The sequence below is a fragment of the Molothrus ater genome, chromosome 13 (assembly GCF_012460135.2).
Source record: "Molothrus ater isolate BHLD 08-10-18 breed brown headed cowbird chromosome 13, BPBGC_Mater_1.1, whole genome shotgun sequence".
In the NCBI taxonomy this organism is placed as follows: Eukaryota; Metazoa; Chordata; class Aves; order Passeriformes; family Icteridae; genus Molothrus; species Molothrus ater.
Window position 1 is genome coordinate 19,714,165 of NC_050490.2, and position 25,469 is coordinate 19,739,633.

The window sequence follows — 25,469 nt, forward strand, 5'->3', positions numbered from 1 at the left end:
ATGCACCAGCCAGAGCTGGGAAAATTCCCTGGCTTTGAAGAGCAGGTCTTCCTGGAGACAAACAGCTCTAATCCACACTCCTGAGTAATTCTCTCTTTGGCAGCACATCATACCAGCATCGATTTAAACCTCAGGGCAGCTGCACTGGCTTTAATCTGGGTTTTATTTTTGTAAACTCCAGTTTCAAGGAGCTGCTCACAGAGCAGAGCGGGGCTGGGTGGCAGGAGCAGAGCCAGAATCACTCAGGGCTGCAGTGGAAACACTTGAGCTCCTTCAAGAACAGCGACCAAATGTGAAAAGCTTTGATCCTAAAAGGTAACAGCCCTGTCAGGGGGAAAAGGGGTCAAGCTGCTCCACTTCTGCCGGGGCAGCTCCCTCTGCTGCCTTTGCTCCCCAGCTGCTCCCGAGGAGCAGGGCAGGCCCAGATGGGCTCCCAGCAGTGGCTCAGCCACATGTGCTCATTACTCTGCTCTGTAAAGTTCTCACCTCCCAGGAGACACAGCCCAAACGTGGAGAGGGGAATGCCATCCCTGTTTGGGAACCAGCTGGGTCAGCCATGGAGGGTAAACCCCATCCATGGAGGATAAACCCCATCCATGGAGGATAAACCCCATCCACGGAGGATAAACCCCATCCACGGAGGATAAACCCCATCCATGGGGGATAAACCCCATCCACAGGGGATAAACCCCATCCATGGGGGATAAACCCCATCCACAGGGGATAAACCCCATCCAGGGAGGATAAACCCCATCCATGGAGGATAAACCCCATCCACGGAGGATAAACCCCATCCATGGAGGATAAACCCCATCCACGGAGGATAAACCCCATCCATGGAGGGTAAACCCTATCCATGGAGGATAAACCCCATCCACAGGGCATAAACCCCATCCATGGGGGATAAACCCCATCCATGGGGGATAAACCCCATCCACAGGGGATAAACCGCATCCACAGGGGATAAACCCCATCCATGGGGGATAAACCCCATCCACGGAGGATAAACCCCATCCATGGAGGATAAACCCCATCCACGGAGGGTAAACCCCATCCACGGAGGATAAACCCCATCCACAGGGCATAAACCCCATCCATGGGGGATAAACCCCATCCATGGGGGATAAACCCCATCCACAGGGGATAAACCGCATCCACAGGGGATAAACCCCATCCATGGGGGATAAACCCCATCCACGGAGGATAAACCCCATCCATGGAGGATAAACCCCATCCACAGGGGATAAACCCCATCCATGGAGGATAAACCCCATCCACAGGGGATAAACCCCATCCACAGGGGATAAACCCCATCCATGGGGGATAAACCCCATTCACGGAGGATAAACCCCATCCACGGAAGATAAACCCCATCCATGGAGGATAAACCCCATCCACGGAGGATAAACCCCATCCATGGAGGATAAACCCCATCCACGGAGGATAAACCCCATCCGTGGAGGGTAAACCCCATCCATGGAGGATAAACCCCATCCATGGAGGATAAACCCCATCCACAGGGGATAAACCCCATCCGTGGAGGGTAAACCCCATCCACAGGAGGTAAAACCCATCCATGGAGGATAAACCCCATCCATGGAGAATAAACCCTATCCATGGAGGATAAACCCCATCCACGGAGGATAAACCCCATCCATGGGGGATAAACCCCATCCACAGAGGGTAAACCCCATCCACAGCTGCTGCAGGGTACAGCCAGCCCTGCCTCCATGGCAGCACCACAGCCCAGGGCTCGGGGGGCTCCCCTGGCACTCAGGGGTCCCCCCTGGCACTCAGGGGTCCCCAGGGACCAGTTCCCCCACTGCCAAACCAGGGGCTGCTCCTGGTTTGGAACATTAATAAATAAAGCCTGGGGAGAGGTGGGACACGACAGGAGATAGAGAAGGTGCAGAAGGGAAAGGTCCAGCCCAGCAAGCCCAATTAAAGATGCCAATTAGCAGCTCGCAGAGGCTGTGCCCGGCTGGGCTCTGCTCCCTGCACCAGGCTGGGGCTGGAGGCGGCAGGAGGGAGCAGGGGCTGCTGTTAGCAGAACCTGGAGCTGTCCGCAGCTGTCAGCAGCCCCAGGTGCGGGTTCCAGGAGCACAGACAGTGGTGTGACACCCCGGGGACGGATGGGGAGAGCAGCAGCCCAGCCTGGCTGGCTGTGCACCGCGGCACAGCCCTGCTGCTCCGGGAAAGGACCGTGCCACCGCCGGCCCCGCTCTCCCTGCGCAGCTCTAGCCCGTGTGGAGCACTGAGAGATGGATGGAAGTGTCTGCAAGGATATTCCCAGCCAGGGGAGACGCTCAGGGAACAGCCAGAACACAGAATCAGGTGGGAAGGGGCGGCCCGTGGGGTCCCCGGTCCAGCCTACAGAGACAGGACGGACAAGGGATCTGGGGTGACCCCTGGAACACCCTCGGGACGGATTTCCTCCTCATTTCCCCGGGTTTCCCGGCTTTAGCCCGGAGCAGCAGCGCTGCCCAGCTTTGTCCTGTCTCTGGCACCATCTGCAGGCGGCAGCGCGGCTCCTCCCGGAGCAGGACAGGGAGCAGAAGGCTCCTAAAGCCGGGTTCCTCCTGGAGGATGGCAGGGAGCAGAGGGATCCTCCACCCAGGGGATCCTCCCGGAGCAGGACAGGGAGCAGAGGGCTCCTCTGGCCGGGGGTTCCAGCCCTCCCAGCCCGGCCTTCCCCGGGAATCGTCCCTGCAATCCCTGCGAGCCTCCAGGGCTCCTCCAGGGAAAAACGAACCCAAACCATGGATGGATGGATGGATGGATGGATGGATGGATGGAACCATGGATGGATGGATGGAACCATGGATGGATGGATGGATGGAACCATGGATGGATGGATGGATGGATGGATGGATGGATGGATGGATGGATGGATGGATGGATGGATGGATGGATGGAACCATGGATGGATGGAACCATGGATGGATGGAACCATGGATGGATGGATGGATGGAACCATGGATGGAACCATGGATGGATTTCAGGGAGAACATGCCCACTCTGAGCCTCACTGGGGCTCCAGCTGCACATGCTGGGGTCAGGGCAGCAGCTGGCCCTGAGCACATGCCACCCTCCAGGTGCGTCCCAGCCCCACAGCCTCTCCTGCAGGGGCAGGTGAAGGGCTCAGGCTCTCCCGGGAGCAAGGGATGAGTTCCCAGGGCTGGCTGGAGCAGGTGGGAGGCACCTTCCCCTCACTGCCCCCCTCGCCTGTGGCAGCCCCTGCTGACAGCACTTCCAGCAGTGCTCAGGTGCTGGCCGGAGCTCAGGGAGTTTATTTCTCTTTCTTTGCAGGAGGAAACAGCTGGGAGAGCTCTGGGGAAGGAATTGTGGTGAAAAGGAGCTGCCAGCACGGGGCTGAAGGGTTCAGGAGGTCGGGAGTGCTGCGGGGCTGGGCTGAGGAGGGCACCCAGCTCCCAGCCCGCCTTGCCCAGGTAGGAGCAGCCCAAGGGCTCCCAGCTGCAGGCACTGATCCAAGCCCTCCGTGGAGCTGTTCACAGCCAGCAGAGCCAGGCCCAGCTCCCATTCCACACTCCGGGTGGGAGCGGGGAATTCTTGCCCTGGCTCCCTGGCACCGGAGCTGGCCGCTCTCCCAGCCCCTGTCAGCCAGCCAGCACCTCCCATGGGCAAAACCAAACAAGCAGGGAGGCTGCTGAGGAGCTTTTGGCTCTGGATTTATCACAGAATGTGCTGGGGATTGGATGTTCCTCGTTCTGCTGCTCTGAACACCTGGAAGTGGTTCCTCAGGTATCTGCTCAGCAGAGATCAGCGCTGAGGAGATTCTGTAGCTGAGACTCACCCTGAGCCATTCCTCTCACCCAGAGTGCCCAGCACACACCTCTGGATGCAGTAATTATCTTTAGCAGCACCTCAGACAGAACAGACAGAGCCCAAGCAAGGAAATGGAAAAATCCTTCATTCCACAGCCTTCATCACTGAGGAGATTCCAAACACAGCATTCCCAGCACGATGAGAGATGCCGCAGCATTGGCATGTTTCCTTCCTGAAGAATTTGCAAAATATCCTTTTTCTTTTTTTTTTTTTCCTGCAGCAAAATCAAAGCCAGGCTCAGGCTCAAATGATTAAAGGTTAACTAAGACTTCAAACAATCTCACGAGATGGGTCGTTCTCCCAGGAATGGCGGGACATAAACTGGGCTTGGCTTTAATATCTGCCTTTAATTAGGGCCGTGTCAGAGGGCCACGAGCAGGAAAAGAGCCTCTGGCACAGATGGGAGATGTGCTCTGGAAATTCTTCCAAAAGAAAAATATTGCTGCACCTGTTAGGGGCAAAATCCTGCCCCGGGCAAAGCATCCCGAGCTCGGGGTGAAGTGGAATTGGAGCTGTTTTCAACCAAGCTTCCCTGAAATGCGCTGTGGTTCTGCTCCCTGGAAAACAAGGTGAGCTGGCTGGGGATGTGAGGAGGCAAACACAGCCCAGGCTGGAGCCAGCTCTGGGGATGGGCACGTTCCTGAGGCTGCCAGAGCTCCAGGAGCACCTGGGCACCGCTCTGAGGCACAGGGTGGGATTGGGGGTGTCTGTGCAGGGCCAGGGCTTGGAGCAATGATCCCTTCCAGCTCAGGGTGTTCCATCAGTCTCCAAGGTTGGATTCTCCCCGAGGAATTGGCCTCTGGAAACCCAGAGCAGCCAGGGGAGGAACACAAACCCCGCACTGCTCCAGGCACCACTCCTCTCACTGCTCCCTCCCTCGCTGCAGCCCAGTCCCAGCAGCATTTTAATTAAAAGAGGTGGCTCCGTGCACCTTTTTCCTATTGATCTGCAGTCAACAAGAGCCCATAAACCAAGAAATTAAAGCCATAATTTACAGCCCTTGGCCGGGCCGCCTGTGAGCTCTGGTTGCCACATTGCACACGATGGTTTCCTGCCTCTGCCAGGACATAAACTCGATACAACAGCTCCAAAAAGGGAAAAAAACCCACCCCTAACCCCCCCCAGCCTCGCAAGGCTTCCTGCAGGAGCCAGCTCCGAGGATGGCTTTCAGCTCCCTGTGTCTGATCTGTGGCCAAGCCGTGGTTCCAATCAGAGCAGAGAGGAGATGAAAGGGCAGCCCTGGTTCTGCAGCCCGAGCCAGGTGTGCAGCTGGCACCCCGAGCCTCCCGGGGCACTGCTCCAGTGCAGACATGTTAAAGCAATAAAAGCAAAATGAGGAACATGTGGCTAAAAACAGCGGCTCATTTCACTGGTTTCTATAAATGAGTTTTCCCAGGGCAGGGTTTGGGGTTTCTTTAACACGAGCGTGACAGGGATTCCAGCACTTCCATCCCTGGGAGAGGCTGGGAAAAAAGCGGAGCAGCTCTCCTCCAAACAGCCTCTTATTTACAGTTGTGAGGGCTCAAAGAGCTGACTTAAACCTTCAAATGACAACAATTCCTCCGAGGCGAGATGCCAGGGTTGAGCAAACAATTTGTAGGGAATGTTAAGTGCAGGGGAAGCCGCGGAGCTTGTAATGAAGCCGTGGTGGTGTTTCCAATCAGGGCTGAGCCCGGCACGGCAGAGCTGCCGAGGGACCCGACAAACCACGGCCGGGGGAGGCAGGCCTGGGGTAAAAGATCCTTTTCTGTGGCTGCTTGAACAGCCTGGCGTGGCTGCTGCCTGGCACAGAGCTCAGAACCAGCTGCTGCTGCCGCATTCCGGGGCGGATTCCAGAGCCCAGGTGTTCTGAGGGCTAAGGACAGGTCCTTAAATGAAATACTTCTCGTGTCCTTTATGCCACTTTGAGGCATTACACGTGCATGAGGTGCAGGATGAGGGGATGGCCTCAAGCTGGAGGAGAGGAGGTTTAGATTGGAGATGAGGAAGACACAGAGAGATGAGGGTGCTCCAGCCCCAGTGTCCAGTGTCACACACATCTTTCATGAAAAATCCTTTCCTCAGGATTTTTCCTCCTGAGAAGCTGAGAGGCCTCAGGAACAAAATGTACCCAATGGTTATTTGCTGCTGTGGAATGCAACAGGTGCATCTGGGATTGGGCTCGTGTGGTTGTTTCTAATTAATGGCCAATCACAGTCAGCTGGCTCAGGCTCTGTCCAAGCCACAAGCCTTTGTTATCATTCTTTCTTTTCTTTTGCTATTCTTAGCCAGCCTTCTGATGAAATCCTTTCTTCTATTCTTTTAGTATAGTTTTAATGTAATATATATCATAAAATAATCGATCAAGCCTTCTGAAACACGGAGTCAGATCCTCATCTCTTCCCTCAGCCTGGGACCCCTGTGAGCACGGTCACAGTCCAGCTTGGCTTGGGCCCTTCCAGGGATCCAGGGGCAGTCCCAGCTGCTCTGGGCAGCCAGGGCCAGCCTGCCAGGGAACAGTTCCTTCCCAAAATCCCATCCATCCCTGCCCTCTGGCACGGGGAGCCATTCCCTGTGTCCGGGCACTCAGTGCTCCACACTTTGCCCCCGGAGGCATCCAGCTGACACAGGTAAGGTGACACCTTCGTGTAGGCCAAGGAAAATCCCTGAGCAGGTTTGTAACCTCTCCTGGGCATCTCGATTTCATCAGGAACACAGGCTCCTCCTGCCCGAGCTGGGAACACGGCAGATAAGCACATTCCTGGGGAGTGTTCTGGGGGCAGAGCCAGAGCCCTGCCCTGCCCTGCCGCGGTTCCTGACTCGCTGCAGAGCCAGAGCGAGCTCTGGCACCGGGGAAGGCAGCTGGGAGAGCTGGAGCCACAGGGCACAGAGCAGCTCCAGCAGAGCCTGCAGGCAGGAGCTGGGCAGTACATGGCAATTAAAAGCCTCTGAAACCACTCTGGGAACGTGCAGCTTCCAGAGGCAGCTCTGCCAGGAGCTGGGATGAGCCAGATCCTCCTCCTCCTCCTCCTCACACAGCCCAGCAGGCACTGCTGGAAGAGCAGCTTTGCTAGGCCAGGTCTAGCCCCCTCTACTTTTGATCTTTCCTAGAAGAACCCAGAGCCCTCCTGCCCCCTGGGCCCCTCCTGGCCCCAGAAAAGATCTGGAGACAATGGACACCTGAATACCCCAAACCTGCAGAGAATGTCACCTCAGAGGGCTGAGAGCAGAGATCAAACCAGTTTGTGACACAAGGGCCAGAGGGGGATGAGCCTGGAGCCCCCATTTCAGTGTTTCATCACCTTCCTGCTGTGAGGTGTCTGATCAGTCAAACCCCCTGAGCCAGGTCAAACACATTCCCAAGGGCTGGCACATCAACTTTGCCCTGGGGGGCCCCGTGCCAGGGCACTGACCTCTGTCCTCACCTCTGTGCTCAGCCTGCTCCAGCCAAGCAGGGACCTGCTCTGCCCCCACGGGCACTGCCCCTTCCAGCTGCTCCCAGAAAGGCACCGACAGGATCCCGCTGGAGGCTGAGGGATTTGAACCCAGGTGATCCCATGGCACAGGGGAACGGGTCAGTGATCCCAAACCAGGGCCAGAAATACCTGGAACACGGCCCCAAAGGCACCTGGAACACGGCCCCAAAACACAGCAGAAACACAGCCCCAAAGGCACCAGAAACACAGCCCCAAAGGCACCTGGAACACAACCCCAAAGGCACCGGGAACACGGCCCCAAAGGCACCGGGAACACAGCCCCAAAACACAGCAGAAACACAGCCCCAAAGGCACTGGGAACACAACCCCAAAGGCACCTGGAACACAACCCCAAAGGTACCAGGAACACGCCTGGAACACGGCCCCAAAGGCACTGGGAACGAGGAGGATTTGGAATGTGCCCCAGGGATTGAGCACAGACTCTCCCAAGCAGCCCCCAGTGCTGGGTGGGGTTTGTTCAGCTGACCTTAAACAAAGGCAACAACTGGATTAGAATGGATAAAAATACCCTTAAAACCCCCCAGCAGTCAGTGAGGGCCGGGGTTCCCAAAGGCACAGGAGCACTTCAGGAACAGATTGGTTTATTTGTTCCATGTAATTTACCTCCAAATGTGGCCCTGGAGTCCCCATCCATTGCCCTGGAGATGTAAAGGTGACTGGGGAAGGTTTTGTTCCTTCCCACCATCCCATCTAACCCTGCCCTCGGGCAGTGGCACCCCAGCTGTGGCCTTGCCCCACACTGGTTGTGGATTTATTTCCATCTGATACCCCCAGGGCATCTCCAAAGCCCTCTCCCTGCACCCTCTTCCTCAGGTCTGTTTACATCCTCACTCAGGAGAGAAAAAAGAAAAAAGCAGACTGCCAGAATTCTTCAAAGCTGCCCAAATGATTGCATTTTTGTACCCTGCCCTCTCTCCAGGTGAAGCTGAAGCCCCAGGAGAATCCTGGCAGCCTCCCCACACCCTCCTGCAAGGCTCTGCTGCCTGCCAGGGAGCTCCCTCTCATCCCAGCGAGTCCCTGCTCCAGAGCCCACTCATTTCTCTCCTTTTCCACCTTCTAGCAGGAGTGGGATGTGAGACATCACAGCCTGGGGCTGCAGGAGACACAGGGGCAGGGCCACGGGATTGCTGTGATTTCTTGTCAGGAGCACACACAGGAACAGCAGAGGTCCCAGTGCACCCTCCCACTCGATGCCAGCGTGCAGGATCCAGCACAGCACCTCCAAACCCTCCAGCAGCTCGAGGGTGTCAGCCTGATGAGCTGAGACCCACACACAGGGAGCTGCAGCTCAGGAGAGGAGATGGGGTCATTCCTCTCCAGGCAAGGGAAACACGGGTATCACCCCTGGGAATTCCACAGCCCATGCTGGAGCTCCTGGCTCCTGTGCAATCAGCTGTTGAAGGCCCTGCAGGACCTGCTGCACTTTAACTCTGCAGCCAAACCCTTCCCTGCACTTCCCCACTGCTGCCCCCAGCACCCAGAGGTGCTGCCTGGGCTGGGCTGCAGCTCTTCCCCACACCAGCCAGAGAAATCACTCCTGAATGTCCAGTTTCTGTCCCTCCTCCAGCAGGAGCTGAGATCCTGCAACACTTCTCACTTGTTTGCCCACCAGTCCAGAAGGCAAAACCTTCCAACCCCAAACTCCAGCAAGTTGTGCAGTGAGACCAGGGCAACCAGAAGTGTCTCTGAACTCACACTAATTCTTATCCCATCTCCCTCTGAAATTCCTCATTACATTATAAAACTGTAACTTGATGCCCTGCTGAGAATTTTTAAATCTTCTCCACTGTGTTCTTAAAGTATATAAGCAAAACCCCCATCACTTAATGAAGTGTAAAACTAATTATTATGAAATAAAACTAGCTGTTCAGCAAGTGGAAAACCAGCCCATTTTCATGTCCTATTTTCCTGTGCAATGTATTCCCTCCCCTGCTCTGCAAATGTAAAAATAAATATCCCTCCCAGCGTCGTGCTGCCTCGGAGGCTGCAGCCCACCAATGAAAACCTGCACAATTTAATGGCCCTTAAATGCTCAACATCTTTTTCTCTTCCTGTAAAATCCATCTGACCTAATGGCTGTGACAATTACGTGTATGGCCTTCCTATTAAAAGGCAATTTTCTGAGTTGGCAGAGCAGCACAGGCACGAGATGACAGAAGCAGTAAAGTCCAACCTCCCAGCATTCCCAGCCATTCCCAAGGCAGCTCCTCGAGACAAAAGGCAAATTTCCCTTTGCAGAGAGCTGTTTCACAGCAGAGCCTCGTGCCAGCCCCAGCTCCAGGCTCCATTACCTCGTTAATGTGGCGCTGCTGCTCCAGGGGACCCTGGGGCCTCTCTGGTGGCATTTGACATTCTGGTGACCTCCCATTTCCTCCTGGCCATGGATGTGGAACCTTCCCCAGGGAGGGGACAGCCTTATGGCTGGACTGGTTCATTCCATGAGCCTGCAGACACCCCCCTTTTCCCAGGATGTATACAGTGCACACCTATTAAAGCTCAAAACTTCCACTGGTATTTCTGTATCCTAAAAAGAATTGACCACTACAGTACAAAAAAAAAAAAAAAAGAAGAAACCATTTTATTGATGTTGTAATATGAGAGAGATTTAGAAAAACATACCTAGAACTCCCTGGATAAGGAAACACAGTATCAAAATAGGTCAGTTAGTACAACAAAACAAATCCTCTCCAATAAGTTTCAAGTAATGCAATCATAAAAGAATTTGGCTAAAAAGTAACTCTTTACTCTGAGATGTTTTCTGTAATAGTCCTCTAAGAAACTAAAGGAAAGCAGCAGCAGATCTGTTTTACTACAGACACATATTTAGTAAATATATTAAGGGTATTTCTATATAAAAACTGCCCTGCACATCCATCACTGTCTGGAGCCTCCACATGGCCTCTTCAATCCTACAAGACTCTGCCCAAAAAGGGAGAAAATAAAAGGAGATAAACACAACTCTAGTGTAAAAAAAGGAGCTCAAGGCCTGGAGGGGCAGCTGGGGGAGCCCAAACAGCACAAAGCAGGGAACTCTGACTTCAGCCCTCATTTTTCAGGAACATGGAGAGGAAGTTTGGCTTTTCTGCATCAGGATGCCACATTCCCCCTTGGTGGTTATCAGCAAAGGCTTTTAAAAAGAAGACTGAGGTCAGCACTCACTGGTGCTCAATTTAAACAGCCCTGTTCCTTAACAGGCTCATTTTTCAAAGACTTCCCTTGAACAGTAACAAATTTCATGGTTTGTTTTTTTTTTTCTTTTTCATAAAACTTCCTTATGGAAACCATCCTTCAGTTAAAAATGAAGCCTTGTTTCATGGGGAGATTCCAGCAATTAAAAATTCTCCTTCCATTAATCCTCACTACTGACATCTTCCCCCATAAATAAGATTAAAGCACATCATTTACAGCTCAGACTTCCACGGGGTGGTGTTTGAAAATGCAGTACCTGAGCTGCCCCACGGAGCTGCTCAGTCCCACCCTGGTGAGGAATGAAATTGTGCAGCAGCAGCAGCAGAACCATGGCACTGCTGCTCCCCAAACCAGGCCACTCCAGCCTGCAGGAGTCAGGGCTGAAGCATTCAAGAACACTTTAGGGGCAGGGAGTGTTAGTGTTTGGATGGAAAACCTGATTTTTTTAAGTCTTGTAGAAGCGAAGGCACTAAATCTTAAGCTTATTTATTAAATAAAGGCTGTAACTTGGCCAGCCAAGTTACAAGAGACAGCAAAACACCTTCCTGTGTGTGTGTCACAGCACATCCTGCTCAGCCAGTGTGACAAATGAGCCACTTTCTCTTAATCATTAAGGGACATCCACAGCTACAACACTCAGCCACACTGCTCTGCACAGTTTATTTTTAACCATCCCATGAGAGTTCAAGTTCAAGGATCAACTGGAGCTTCTGGGTATAGGTCCTGCTTTAGCAGGTGGTCAATCAGACATTAAAATAATTTAACCTCTATGTCATCATTTTGACAGTTTTAAAAGATGCTGTATACCTTTTATCCATCTCATTAAAAAAGCGCCGGGCCTGAAACGCCATAGCCCTGGTTTAGTGTTAGATGAGGAGAAAATGCTTCAGCTTTGAGAATTGTGTGGTATTGGGAGGCTGTGAGTGCAGCTTTACCACCACCAGTGATTCAGTATCAGCACGAGGGCCCTGCAGTTCTCACTGCCCAGGCTCAGCAGCAGCACTCAGCACACCAGGCCCTGCCTCATGCGGATGATCTGCAGCAGGGCAGCCTGCACATCTTCATCCATGTGACCCTGGAGAGGCAAACACCCGTCACCAACACTGAAACCCCCCTGGGCACCACCCACCCGCCCCCAGGGGAGGGATCCTGCAGCCTCACCTGGACAGCGCTGAGCAGGTGTGTCCTGTACACTGCCACCACCTCCTGGTGCTGCCGGGTGGCGTCCTACGGGGGACAACAGGGACACCAGGTGAGCTCCTCACACCTTCAGCCTCCGCCCCTTCCACCCCTGTGCACCCGGGTGTGGGCACTGCCACACCAACCACAGCTGAATTTGCAGGTTCAAGTTTTATCCCTTCCACTAATGAAGGAAAAAAAGTGGCTGCTCTTCTGCTGGGAGAATAATCACAGAATATCCTGAGCTGGAAAGGACCATCAGAGCCCAACTCCTGGCCCATTGTGGTGGTGGTTGAGAGTCCGGTCAGAAAGAAAGTCAGAGAAACTTTCCCAGCCATTCCTCTGGGAAGTTTTGAGAAAACTCGGAAAAATAATTAAAACAATCCTACAGTTAGTATTTTGAACTTGTAAGATGTTTGCAAGACAAGTGGTGTCCCTAATTAACCAACAGTGTAAGGAGTGTTAGTTGAAGACCAATCAAGTCCACCCTTCTCAGAACTATCTACAAAAAGAATGTGAGTCTAATAAACTCAGCTTTTACCTTCTAGAAACATCTGAGTCATGTTGCTTCATTCAGCCATCCCCAATACAATAGTGACAGCCCTGCACACTGCCTTCATCACAGCATCAGCTATTTGGTTAAAACCACCCTTTTTAGAACACTTTCCCTCACAAGAATCAGCCCTGCAAATACTCTGATAGATGTATTTGTGAACCTGAGCAGGAGCAGAACTCACTTTGCCCAGACACAGCTTTAATAATGAGCTTTACTGAGGCCACAGAGGTGTGCACAAAATCCCAGCACTCAGGCTGTGTCCCCTGCTCTGTCAGTGCTTCATGACAAACAACACACCCAGGGCTTGCAGGCAGAGGAACACAACTCAAAGCCATTAAGAAATTACCACCTCAGCCTTCCAAGGTGAAAAAAAAATACATGGTTGTAAGAAATGACTAAAGCTGAGCCTGCATTCAGAAATGGTCTTGGCAGGATTATAATAGAGTATCACATATGCACAGAATCTCCCACTCTGCTTATATCCTTTTCATCTGGAGAAGCTGTCAAGTGTTGCAACTCAAACTGAAGAGGAAAGCAGAAAAAAAAATTACAGAGAAGCAGAACTCAGGGGCAAAAGCCCAAGCAAACAATGGATAGTGTACTTGTGAAGTGTGAGGTTGCTGTCCCACCCCCTGCTCCAGCAGGCACATCCACATTTCCCTGTTTACACAGGGAATTAAGCAATGCTACTGCACGTCAGACAACACCTTGTGTGAGCACTTACAGCCAGCTGCTGCTGGAGTGTTTTCACTTGGCTCTGGAGCAGTTCCACCTGCTGGTTGTGCCTCTTGGAGGGGATCCCAGTGGTGTATGTCAGCTGGGACAAGCCGTTGAGAGCCTGCTTTAACCGCTCCACGTCGTTCAGCAGCTCTGTTATCTGTAAAATAAAAACACAGAAAACACCATTTAAGGATGTCTCACTGCAAACTGCTCTTTAACATTCTTTCGAGTCTGATGAAGCCCAGCAAGCACTGAAGGCTCTTTGTCCCAGCTTGCAGAGAGAGGACTTTGCTTTGCTGACATGCTGGTTCCCATTGTGCTCCCTGGCACTGGGGTGTGGCAGGGACAGTGACATAAGAGACTGAAAAAAGGGAGGATCTAAGGACATTCCAGGTCTAACTTCTAGGAATAACAGTGAACCTTTAGAAGGCAAGCCAGAGATGCCCAACAAACACAGCTCCAGAGGAAGGAGGAGCTGAAATCCCCAGAAGTCTGAAGCTTTAACAGAATTTAAACACTACACGATATCCAGAATATATAAGGGACTGGAAAAACTTTGCATGATGTAAAATCAGGGCTTTGGGCCAACCCTGGGTTCCTAATGCTCAGCACAAAGTGGTGCTGGAGCACCTCAGGAGCTGAATGCTGAGCTGAGAGCATCAGGAGCACAAACCCAGATCTCACCTTGTTGTCCTTGGCTTCCACCTGCTTTGCAGACTCCTGGATCCTCTTCTGCAGGTCAATAATGGTTGTCAGTGATTTGTCACACCTCTCCTTCTGGTCCTTGATCTCCTGCTCGATGCTGCAGCTCCTGAGCTGGAGCAGCTCCTTCTCGTCCTTGAGGGACAGCTCGCTCCTCCTGGCCTGCAGGGCCTCCTCGCAGGCCTGCTCGTACTTGTGGCTCATGCTGGCCAGGTGGCCGGCCATGCTGCTCACCTGGGCCTCCAGGTCAGCCTTCATGGAGCTGTACTCTGCCACGGCCACCACCTCCTGGCTCTGCAGCTCTGCCAGGGCCTGCTGGCTCCGCCGCAGCTCCTCCTGCAGCCTCAGCACCTCCTCGCTCTTGGCCTGCGTTTCCGCCTCCTTTTCCTCCAGGCCGCGCTTGATGGCCGCGATTTCTCCCTCCAGCCCTTCCTTCAGCTGGGTGTATTCCACCAGAGGCACCGAGCACTCCTTCAGCTGGGCCAGCTCCTGCTGCAGCTCTCCAACTCTGAGCGTTTCCTTGTGGTATCGCTCCTCCTTGCTGCTCAGGGCCTGCTGCAGCTCCTCCACAGTGCGGCCCAGGGCCTCCCTCAGCGCCTGCAGCCGCTCTGATGGCGCCTCATGAGCCACGGCTCCCTCCTGCTGCCCCTCCTCTCCCGTGTGCTTCCTCAGCAGGGCCCTCAGCTGCTGCCTGAGCTCCTCCATGCTGCTGGCGCACAGCCTCTCCAGCTGGTGGCATTTCTCTGCCAGCACGTAGTTGTGCTGCAGGTCGTTCTGGATGGACAGGAGCCCGCTCCTGAGCTGCTCGCTCTCCTCTCTGCACCTCCGCGCCTCCTCCTCGCTGCCCCTGCACCTCTGCTGCTGCTCCTGCAGCTGCGCCCTCAGCTCCTTCACCGTGCCCTCCAGGCTCTGCTCTCTGTCCTCAAAGGAGGCCACCGGGGCGTATTTCAGCTTGATGCACTCTTGGATTGTGTCCAGTTCCTTCTTCTGGGCTTCGATTTCTGCCTGCAACTGCAAGATTTCATCTTGCCCCCTCTGGTGCTCAGCCCTAACGGCAGCATTGCTCTCCTGCAGCTCTTGCACGCTTTTATTTAAAGTATTTACCGTGGCTTCATGATCCTTTAAACTGATATACTCCGTTTTTAATTGGTTCTGTAAGAGTTTCACCTTGTTTTTTAAAGCTCCGTTTTCTTCGTTTACCCTCAGGAACTCCTGCTTTATCTCTCCAATTTTGCCCTTCAGGTCTGACAGCTCCCCATTGGTCTTTTCCAGGGTGCTGTTGAGGACAGTTTTAACCTCCTCGTGCGTGGTGGCCAGCACATACTGATCCCTCAGGGTCTCCCTCAAGCCTGTGTTCTCAGCCACCAGTTTGCCCACTTTTGCCTGCTCCTCATCATATTTCTTCTGAAGCTCAGCAAGCTGCTTCTCAAGCTCAATCCCATTAGATTTTAAAGCTTCCAGCTCTTTCTTGTGCTGCTCTGGAGACAGGTACACAGCTTGCAAGTGGCTGATATTCTCATTTAAGTTGTTCTTCTCTGCCAGCAACTTTTCAGCTTCTGCTTTGCTTTCATTGTACTTCTTTGTTATTTCAAAAAGCTTTTTTGTCAGGTCACCCACAGCCAGATCGTTTGCTTTCTTCAACTCCTCATGAATTTTTAAAGGCACATTCTGGCTTTTAATTTCAGTTTTTAGCATTTGGACTTGCTGCTTCAGCACCTTGTTATCAGCCTGCAATCTTTCAAGTTCCTTCTGCAGAGTCTCATTCTTCTGTGATAGCTCAGAAATTGCCTTCCCCAGCTCCTCTTCCCTCTGCTCAAACCCACTCCTCATCTGCTCGTGCTCCTCTGCCTTCACATGCTGTGCCAGCTGAGCTCTCTGACTCTCAGACTCCCCCTGTAATAGCACCAGCTCTGCCTGCAGCTTCTCCCGCTCCCCCTCCACCTCTGCTAACCTCCTTGCCTTCTCATTCACCTCGTTTGACAGCAAACCCTTCATGTTCTCAAACTGCTCTGCGCTCACAGACTGGGCCAGCTTGGCTGCCGTCTCTCTGAGCTGCCCTTCCAACTCCGTGACATTCCTGCCCCTTTTGTCTCGCTCCATCTCCAACTTCACAAGCTCCTTCTGCAACCTTTTGTTTTCCTCCACCAGCCTGCCCTCGTCCCTCCGGAACTCTGCCACCAGCAATTCGTTCTGCTTGATCTGGTTCCTCAGTTTCCCCACCTCGGCAGAGGCTCCCTCATACTTGGCCTTCATCTCCCGGAGCTGCTCCTTCAGCTCCTCCGTCGCCTTGCTGCTCCCCGAGGCCACCTCGCTGGCCAGGTGCTCCTTGAGAGCCAGGAAGTGGTTCTGCATCTGCTTCACCTTGCCCTCAGAGTCGAACATCCTCTTCTGCACGTCCTTCAGGGCGTCCTCCAGCTGCCTGACCTGGCTGTCAGACTCTGCCTTGCTCCTCTCGCACTCTGAGGCCAGAGCTCTGCACTCCGCGGCCTTCAGGGCCAGCTCCCTCTGCAGCTTGCTGATCTCCTCCTTGGCTGCACCAAAGCAGCTCCTCAGGCTCTCCAGCTCCTTCTTCAAAGTCTCCTTCTCGGAGCTGGGCGACTGGCTAGGCAGGGACAGCTCCAGGGGCCTCAGCATAGACCGCGACTGAAGAGAAATTGGCACAAAAAATAAAAGTTCACAACTCTGACAGGTCACATACATGTGTTTATTGCTTATTCTTTGGGGCATGGGAGCTGCCACTCTTTGGGGCATGGGAGCTGCCTAAAATCCAGCTGATCTGAGCATCACTAGTACAAGAGATTTTTTTTTTTTTTTAATAGTAAGTTATTCTTGCCCCTATTGGAAAACAGGTATTTTGGCTTTTAACAGCAAAAATCCCAAATGTAGTTCTGCATTACTGCTCCCCAGTCATGGACTGGTTTGGGTTGGAAGGGACCTTAAATCCCATCCAGCGCCACCCCTACCATGGCAGGGATCCTTCCACTGTCCCAGGCTGCTCCAAGCCCTGTGCAACCCAGCCTTGGACACTTCCAGGGATCCAGGGGCAGCCACAGCTGCTCTGGGAATTCCATCCCAGCCCCTCCCCACCCTCCCAGGGAACAATTCCTTCCCACTATCCCATCTAAACCTAGAGGGGCAGGTATAATGCATCAATTCCACTTCCCTTGTTCTGCATTCATATTTAATCACTCATCTGCTAGAACAAATTTAATTTATTAAGATATTGCTCCCATCCCTCAAGTGTGTGAAAATAATTTTATAAGGAATCAGAGCAGAGAATGCCATGGCTAACAGACCCTTCTTGCTGAGAAGACTGAGGAATGCAGTCACTCAGAATTCTGGAAGGGTTTGGGTTGGAAGGGACCTTAAAGACCACCTCATTCCACTGCCAAGGGTCTGCTGGACCTTGTTTATATACAAATTGTTGCTTTAAAAGATTGATAGCTATCAAACAGAATTGTCAGGGAATTATTATATAGAAGGCAAGAAAAGGAAATCATCTCTATATTATATTGTTTTATTATAATATTATAATTATATTATTATAATAGATTAATAAATTAGAAAAATTTTATGGAGATGAGCCCCCAGTTTACAGAGTGGCTGTGTAAAACACGTTTAGGAGAGCTCAGGACAGACCTAGGAGCTCCCTGCATTTCCAGCCTGTCACAGACAGGACTCTAGAGGGCACCCGCAGTAAAAAATAAACACAGAAAAGCAAGAATTCCCCAAAACCGTGTGCTCAGAAGCAATGCTCAATAAACACACTTTTATAAGCACGTTTAGCTTTCCCAGCATGACTACCTCAGAGTTCTTTCCAGAGGAAAAATATTTATTACCTGGGATTCCACTGCAAATGCTTGGCCTTGTTTAAGTAATAAATCTTCTTTTCCTGGATTTTCAAAGCAAACAGTGTTTAGGCTCTGGTTAAAAACAGGAACACAATCACAAGAACACTGATTTTCCTGCCCAGCTTTATTCTGGTCACTGGGGTCACGCCAGGCTGAAGGCTGGTGTTTAAGTACTTGTTATTAAAACAACTTCTACTTAATGAATCCCCACAGGAAGCCTGGCCAAAGCCCTCCTAAGGAGGAGGACAGAAGTGCTTTGCCAGGCTGGGCTCTGTCCTGCACAAGGGTCAGGGCTGGCAGCTTGCCCAGCTCATGTCTGCACTGACCTCAGCAGGGAGAGCATCCCCTGCACTCCCCATCCAGGACTCCAGGACTCCTCCTGCCAGGCAGCCAAACACTCCAAATACCATTTAATCTGTCAAGAGCCCTTGTGGTACTCAAGGACCAGGCAGGTCTGCAGCTGGGCTGGATGCAGGAGGCTGGGAAGGGTTCATTCCTCACACGAGTGGGAGCCCAGGTGCTGTGCTGAAGGCAGAGCTGCTGCTCCCCAGCCAGGCAGGGGCACTGCTCAGCCTGCAGGGACGGACAGGGCAGCTCCTCTGGGAGCACGGAGCCTGCCCTGCTGGCTGTGCCTGTGAGCAGAGGGCACAGCAGGGCCCCCAGCACATGTCCCAAGGCCAGGCACTCTCCATCCTGGGAGATGGAGCTGCTGGCAGCTCCTACAAACACAGCTCTGCTCGCAGGGCTGGGCACGAGGCTTGGCTGCATTTCAGACCAGCAACAGCAAGAGATGACCAAAAACCCCCTTTGATCCCTGCATTCCAACGCCCCATCATGCACAGCAAGCCTGAACAATTAACTGTACTCACTGGTTCCAAAGTTACCTCCAGACCCCGTAGAGTCACCCTAAAATCAAAGGGCAAGAAACAAAAGTCAGGCTGAAAATTCACTTCACATTTCTGCTCTGTGTTAAACTAGGGTGAAGGGGCAGGGAAAGCTTTTGCAATGAGATAACCATTCAACAGTTTCAGCAATTTAACATGCTGAAGTACTTCCTCCTGTAAATATCAATTGCTATATCCCATTTCAAATCACTCAACATACTTCATAATACTTGAGTTTAGCTTTGAGAGCTTCAATAGTCCTTAAACTTTCTTCCTGCTGCTTTTCCTTGGTAGTCAGGATTTTCTTCAACTCATCTTTCTGAAAGAGAAGGAGTGCCACATAGCCAAAGCCACAAGAATGGACAGGGTTGTAAGACCTCAAGGAACTTTTTGAAGAGTTTAGACAGAACTTCAACCAAGATCAGCACCGAAAGAATCTCTAATTTTTTGCTTCTGGAGTTCTTCTTCAAGACTGCTCCTCTACAGGAGGAGTCTTGAAGAATGAGTCAAGAATATGCACCAACATAACCTGCTCCTGTTTAATTAATTCATATTTGTTAGTCTTGCATTACTGAAAGTCACTACAGAGATGCTTCATATTATCAGTGTGCTCAATATCCTAAGTGAGCTTTAAAGGAGCCGTGGGAAGGATAATTATTTGTAGTTACAGAAATGCTGTGTAGCTGCACAAACTGATCCAGAGCAGTAGATGCTTCACTTGGCATTTTTAGGTAGCTTTTAAGTAGTGTATTTAAAACTGCAGAGGAAATAAAAGAGAGAGCTGCTTCCCCTGCTCCCCAGTGCTGGTACACCTGCAGGTGACACATCCTACCTCATTCTCAAGATCATCTGCAAACATTTGCTCCTGCAAAAATGACAAAAAAAAAATCCCCCCCAAATAATTTTCTCAATGATGTTTAAGGGGCTCACACACAGTTCATCAGCTGACAAATCCACCCCAGCTTCTAATGCTGCCCTTCCAATTTCCATCCAGCTTTATTGCTCTGATTTTATTTCTCTAGCTAGGGGTTGAGGGTGTCTGACAGAGCAATGTCTGAGAAATGGAATATCTCCTGTTTCCCAGCTCAGACACTACTGAGGCAGTCAACTACAGCTTTTCAGAAGAAGTTTGCTGATTTGGGGAAGTGACTATTAAGAAGTTCATTTTATAAAGGCAATTCTTAAAACAGGAGTTCAGACAAGCCACTGACTGCATTAAGAAATATTCTTTCTATCCATGGGCTGCATTTAGGAGGGGCTGCATACATGTACCTCTAAAAAATACAGCAAAGAAACAGCCTCCACAAAGCAAAAAACCAACAAAAAAATCCTCTTTATGTTTTCTTTCTACAGGTCACACTTAGACCTCCAAAAGGAGGGAAGTTTTTTTTAAAATCAACGTTTAAAATTTGGGTGAGAAACTTTTGTTGGAAACCTTTGGCTTTGTTTTCTTGCCAATTGAAGAATTTATTTTTTTTCTCTGTGCTTGCACTTGTAGTAACAGCTGAAAAGTCAGCTGATGACAGGGCCCTGCCACACACCACCTACATTTAATGGGGAGATGAAGTTCAGTCTCCAAACTGCAGCACTCCAGAGCAGCCCATTGCTGGGGAGCAGAGCCACAAATGCTGCTGCCCCAATTTCTGGGTGTCAGGGAAGCACATGGCACCAGCCTCCTCACAATTCAGGTGTAACTACAAGACCAAAGGCTTTTCCAGCAGCCAGTGGGGACACACACATTGCAGTGATTCCCAGGAAAGCAGTGCAGACCCCATCCTAACCCCATGGGCCTTCCTGTCAGCACCAGGTGGCTGTCCCAGCTTCCCAGGCAGGCATTCCAAGCCTTGGTTTACCTCAGTGAGCTGCAGCTGTAGCCCACTGATTCTGTCCAGCAGCATCCTCTGCTCCTCCTGCACTTCCCTCATTCGATCCTTCAAATCTTGGTTTTCCAGCTCCAAGTCCTTCAAAGTCAAATATGGCATTTAAAAACAAAAACAGAGACCTCCCCACACTACACACACATTGGCAAAGGTAAAGACTCTGAGCCAGCAGATTTAACAGCTACTGAGCACTCCAAGCCCTGCCTAGCCTTTTGAAACTGCAATGACAAGGGAATGAGATGGGAAAATGAATGCTGGTTAGTGGAACAATTATGACACAGATTATTTTTAGTATGACACAAACATACATCTCCTGAAAATGTAAAAAAAAAAATCTTCCTCATTTGTGACTGATTTTACTGCAGAGGCAGAAGGTTAAGAGGTAGGAAAGCTTGAGACAGGGACACTTCCAACTATTTATTACCCAAAAAAGGTGCAGTTTTTCCCTGAAAAAAAGTTTACAGCTCATCTGCATAATTGCCACACTGCACATCATGCAATTAGGCTTCAAGCAAGCAGCAGTACACGACCTTTGCTGAGGGGATCATTAGTGCTCAGTCCAGCAGCCCAGCCTGCCTTTAGTGCCTGTGGCTCACCCTCCCTGCCCACCCACCTGAGTGCTGGGCTCCTTCTGGAACAGCTGGAGCTCCTCCTGTGCTCCATAGCCCCGGCCCCACCTCTGGGACACACTGGAGACCTGTCAGTGCAGCAGCAGAGCATTCCTTCAGATGCCTGTGCCATCCCACCTCCCCAGTTCCACTGGGACAGGGGTCACCCCACAAATGGTCCCCTCTCAACCCCTCACTGACAAATGGCTTCACCAAGTACCTTTTGCTCAGCCTGCCCTCTCTTGATGCTGTCTCTTCCTAAAAAGGCATCACAAAAACAGGGAGTTACAAAAGGCATTTTGCTCAGATTCATGCAGCAACGTGACACATTCAGCTAATTCCATCCCCCTTCCACCCTGGGAGGGCACTTCAAAAAACAGCTCACCACACCCCCAACTAATCAAACATGGAAACATCCTCAAGGTTTTCTATAAAATAAAGGCTATTTATTTCTATAAATAAGGGCAAATAACTCCCATGATCAATACTGTTAAACCCTCGAGGCATCAGAGCCTGCAACCCTCTTAAAAGCTTTGCTAAAACCACACAACCCTAATAACTGTCCTTCCCCTCCCAAACAGGCAGATCATGACCTTTGTGGTCAAAGGACCACAGCTGCCCTCCCAAACAGCCCCTGAAGCCACAGGGACACAATCCCACACCCCAAGGAAGGTGCTGTAGGTTCCTCCTACCTCTGCTGGAGTCCTCAACGGCAGCTTTTATTAAAGCCAAAATGTCAATATTGTCCCCAATCCTGGCATAGTAAGCACAGTCATGGCCAAGGCCATCAGTCAAACCAACATCAGCACCATTCCTGAGCAACACCTCCACGGCATCCTTGCAGCCATATTCACAGCCTAACATTAGGGCAGTCCTGGCATGGGGAAAGAGAGGGCGTTGAGAGACCCGGGGACCCCACAGAGCATCACTCACAGAGCCAGCCTTGGTACAAACATGTCTGACCTCAGAAACCTCAGCCAAGGCACCTTCCCTCTGCCCACACAGGAAACAGCTTTCCAAAGTCACTCGGCGACGTTTAAATATTTGTGCAAAAGCAAACAAACCCACCATAATAACAGTATTTCTACAAAACCAGCATAGACTTGCTGCCTTTGAAACCACCCAGTGTTTGGAGAACTCCCATGACTTTGCTTTACAGATACAAATCTCAACAGACACAACAAACACCAGGCAAGGAGTTTAGACAAGGTTTGGAGAGGGGGTGCCTGGGAGCCCTGGAGTGCAGCCCTGGCAGAGCTCCCCAAACACTCCCCAGCTGCAGTGTGGAGTGTGAGTAGCCAGGCTTTGTCCCACAGCAGCCTCATGTCATGGAGCAATTCTCCAAGAAATCCCAGGCAAAAGCAGCAGCTACAAACAGAACCCAGGAATAAACAGCTCAAGGTCCCTTGGGAGCTCCACTGGACTCAGGATTTCTTGCCAGAGCACCACTTCTGCCATGGCCCATTGTGCACGTTGATCCCAAAGGCTGCTTAGGACAGAAAAACCCTTTAAAGAACCAAGTGCAGGTTCCCTGCTGGCAAGAACAAGCCTGGGAATATTTTGGATGCCAGCAGGAGCAGGAAGAAAGGCCAGGTGTTGAATTGGCAGATCCACTTGTGAACTGACTCCCAGGTTCTCCTCCCCCAGACTGAGCCCACCCATTCTGCCAAGGGACAGCCTTGCCCCACCAGAACCATCCATTCTGCCAAGGGACAGCCTTCCCCCTCAAGGGCCACCCATTCTGCCAAGGGACAGCCTTCCCCCACCAGGGCCACCCATTCTGCCAAGGGACAGCCTTGCCCCACCAGGTGCATCCATTCTGCCAAGGGACAGCCTTCCCTCAAGGGCCATCCATTCTGCCAAGGGACAGCCTTCCCCCTCAAGGGCCACCCATTCTGCCAAGGGACAGCCTTCCCTCAGGGCCACCCATTCTGCCAAGGGACAGCCTTCCCTTAGGTGCATCCATTCTGCCAAGGGACAGCCTTCCCTCAAGGGCCACCCATTCTGCCAAGGGACAGCCTTGCCCCACCAGGTGCATCCATTCTGCCAAGGGACAGCCTTGCCCCACCAGGTGCATCCATTCTGCCAAGGGACAGCCTTCCCCCTCAAGGGCCACCCATTCTGCCAAGGGACAGCCTTCCCTCAGGGCCACCCATTCTGCCAAGGGACAGCCTTCCCTTAGGTGCATCCATTCTGCCAAGGGACAGCCTTCCCCCAGAGCCATCCATTCTGCCAAGGGACAGCCTTCCCCCAAGTGCATCCATTCTGCCAAGGGACAGCCTTGCCCCACCAGGTGCATCCATTCTGCCAAGGGACAGCCTTCCCTCAAGGGCCATCCATTCTGCCAAGGGACAGCCCTCCCCCAGGTGCCAGCAGGAGCCCAGCAGTGCCCTGCAGGCCTTACCTGCTCTGCTTGTCCCTGGCATTGAGGTCGGCCCCCCTGTCTATGAGCAGCTGGCACACTGCGGGGCGACACATCTGGGTGGCCAGCACCAGCGGTGTCCTCCCGTCCTGGGGGACACAGGGGACAGCGTGAGGGCAGGGAGCAGCCAGAGGGGGCCAGCAGCTCCCTGCGTGCAGCAGGGAGGAGCAGGAGGAGGGGGAGGCAGCCCCTTACCCCGTCCTTGGAGTTGACGGCGGCGCCGTGGTCGCAGAGCAGCTGGATGCTGGTGGAGCAGTCGGACATGGCTGGGGACAGAGCAGGACACAGGGAGGTGACACGGGGCAGGGAGGGCACCTCGTGCTGTGACAGCAGCCTGGGGAGGGCCCAGGCACAGCCCTGGGGGTGTGTGTTCACCAAAATGCCCACAGCCGGGCTGCAGGATGGCTGCAGGGCTCGGCTCTCACACCACCCACAGCAATCAGACGCTGCTGTGCAGCACAGCGAGGCTGCAGGAAACCACCCACAGCAACCAAACACTGCTGTGCCAGACACTGCAGCACAGGGAGGCTGCAGGAAACCCAGAGCAAAGACTCTTCACCCACCCCAGCACTGCCCTGAATCTCTGCTCGTGATGCTTGAACGTTTCACCCAACTTCATCTCAGGCCTCCAAGCTCCGTAACACTGTTAATGTTCATTATTGAGGACAAATGTCATGGCAATATAAAACACTCTCTCCTACTACAGCCATCAAAATTAAAAGAGAAGGATTCAGCCCATCTGGAAGCAAATGCATTAATTAAATCTTTGTTTCCATACAGTTACCAGCAAAGCCAAGCCCTTCACCTGCATCATGAAGAGCAGTTCTTCCCTGGAGATCCACATTCTCTGTTGGACAATTGTACTGTTGAAATAAATAATCCCAGTTATCAATCAGAATCCAGACTGCATTTACAACATCAGGTGTTTGAGCTTTAAATTAAAGCAATAAAACGTGATTTAAATAAAAAAGATGCACAGGAATTGCACGATTCATTTCACAGATAATGAGCCTTTATATCTGCATGGAGACACGCATCAATTAAAAGTTTAAAAGAACTCATTCAAAATAACAAAAAAAAAAAAAAAAATCAAATGAGCATACACTGACCAGGAATAAATGAAGAAAAAATAAACATCACACAAACCTAAGACAACCCTCTAACACTGTTTCATTAATGAGAATTTGTGGCTGTAAATGCCCAGCTTTAAAAGACAGCCCCATTTTCTTCAAGAGCCACAAACTACAACTTGATTTGACAGTCTATGAAAAGATTTAAAAAAAAAAAAAAAGTTTATTTTATTTATTTTAGCCTTCTTTCAGTCCCAACCTGGTATTTAACATGAAAAGGTCTCTCCCCCATGACTCTTATTTTTTAAAAAGAATCCGATTGAGAAAGAAATCACATATCCCAGTTTTGAACCAGTGTATGTAAAGCCACCTTTCCCCCCTCAATATAAGAGCTGTAAGAGACAAGCTGTATTTTCAGTACCTGCAAGAGCTTCTGCAAGCACAAAGCATGGCCATACTTGGCAGCCAAATGCAGGGCGTTTCTGCCTGAAAACAGAGAACAGCAGCTCAGGGTTTGGGCCAGTGAATTCCTGAGGAGTATTCCCAGCATTTTAGACCCAAGAGTTCCTGTGTGCCAGTCCCTGCAGATGTGTGCTGAGACATCTCCCCTCTACACCTCACTTTGTTACAGCTCATTTGTGAAATTAATCTCAAAATACCGCATCTGACTCTGCACAAGGAGTTAAAAAAATCAATTCTCCCATAGGAGGAGGCCAAGTTATCTCTGTAAACTTTCTTATTCTCAGCTTCATATTAAACCTAATAAATTCTGAGTAACAACCTGAAAATTAGCACCTGTTTTTAACTGTCTCTTCCATAAGACAAACTCTGCTACCACACAAGGAAATCTGGAAGGTTCTGAGCCCCTGAGGCTCAGCTGGGCACACAAACACCTCCCACAACATTCCACAGGGTCCTCACCTTGAGTTCTTTTAGAACTGCTCTTATCCTGTTGCTCTCACCCAGAAATGCTGATCTCATCAGTGAGTCTGGAGCACATTATAAACACAATTACAGCAGCACAAACCCACATTCCTGAAGTTCTGCTGCATTCATGAATTCCATGACAGGCCAGTTTCCTCAAGA

At 51.5% G+C, this 25,469-nt stretch overlaps 1 protein-coding gene across 1 annotated transcript in view; it reads right to left on the bottom strand.

Moving 5' to 3' along the window:
• Positions 1-9,879: 9,879 nt before the first annotated feature.
• The window catches only part of UACA (uveal autoantigen with coiled-coil domains and ankyrin repeats), a 28,189-nt gene continuing 12,599 nt past the window's right edge, over positions 9,880-25,469 (bottom strand). The window contains exons 4-18 of the mRNA XM_036389914.2: positions 24,805-24,869; positions 24,119-24,176; positions 23,509-23,579; positions 23,296-23,402; positions 21,584-21,765; positions 21,112-21,149; positions 20,897-20,980; positions 20,257-20,364; positions 18,624-18,722; positions 18,389-18,425; positions 17,508-17,560; positions 13,651-16,311; positions 12,971-13,123; positions 11,673-11,738; positions 9,880-11,586 (exon numbers count right to left, since the gene is read on the bottom strand). Coding sequence (XP_036245807.1) covers positions 11,515-11,586; positions 11,673-11,738; positions 12,971-13,123; positions 13,651-16,311; positions 17,508-17,560; positions 18,389-18,425; positions 18,624-18,722; positions 20,257-20,364; positions 20,897-20,980; positions 21,112-21,149; positions 21,584-21,765; positions 23,296-23,402; positions 23,509-23,579; positions 24,119-24,176; positions 24,805-24,869 — 3,854 coding nt within the window. The 3' untranslated portion in view covers positions 9,880-11,514. The remainder of the gene's footprint in view (positions 11,587-11,672; positions 11,739-12,970; positions 13,124-13,650; positions 16,312-17,507; positions 17,561-18,388; positions 18,426-18,623; positions 18,723-20,256; positions 20,365-20,896; positions 20,981-21,111; positions 21,150-21,583; positions 21,766-23,295; positions 23,403-23,508; positions 23,580-24,118; positions 24,177-24,804; positions 24,870-25,469) is intronic.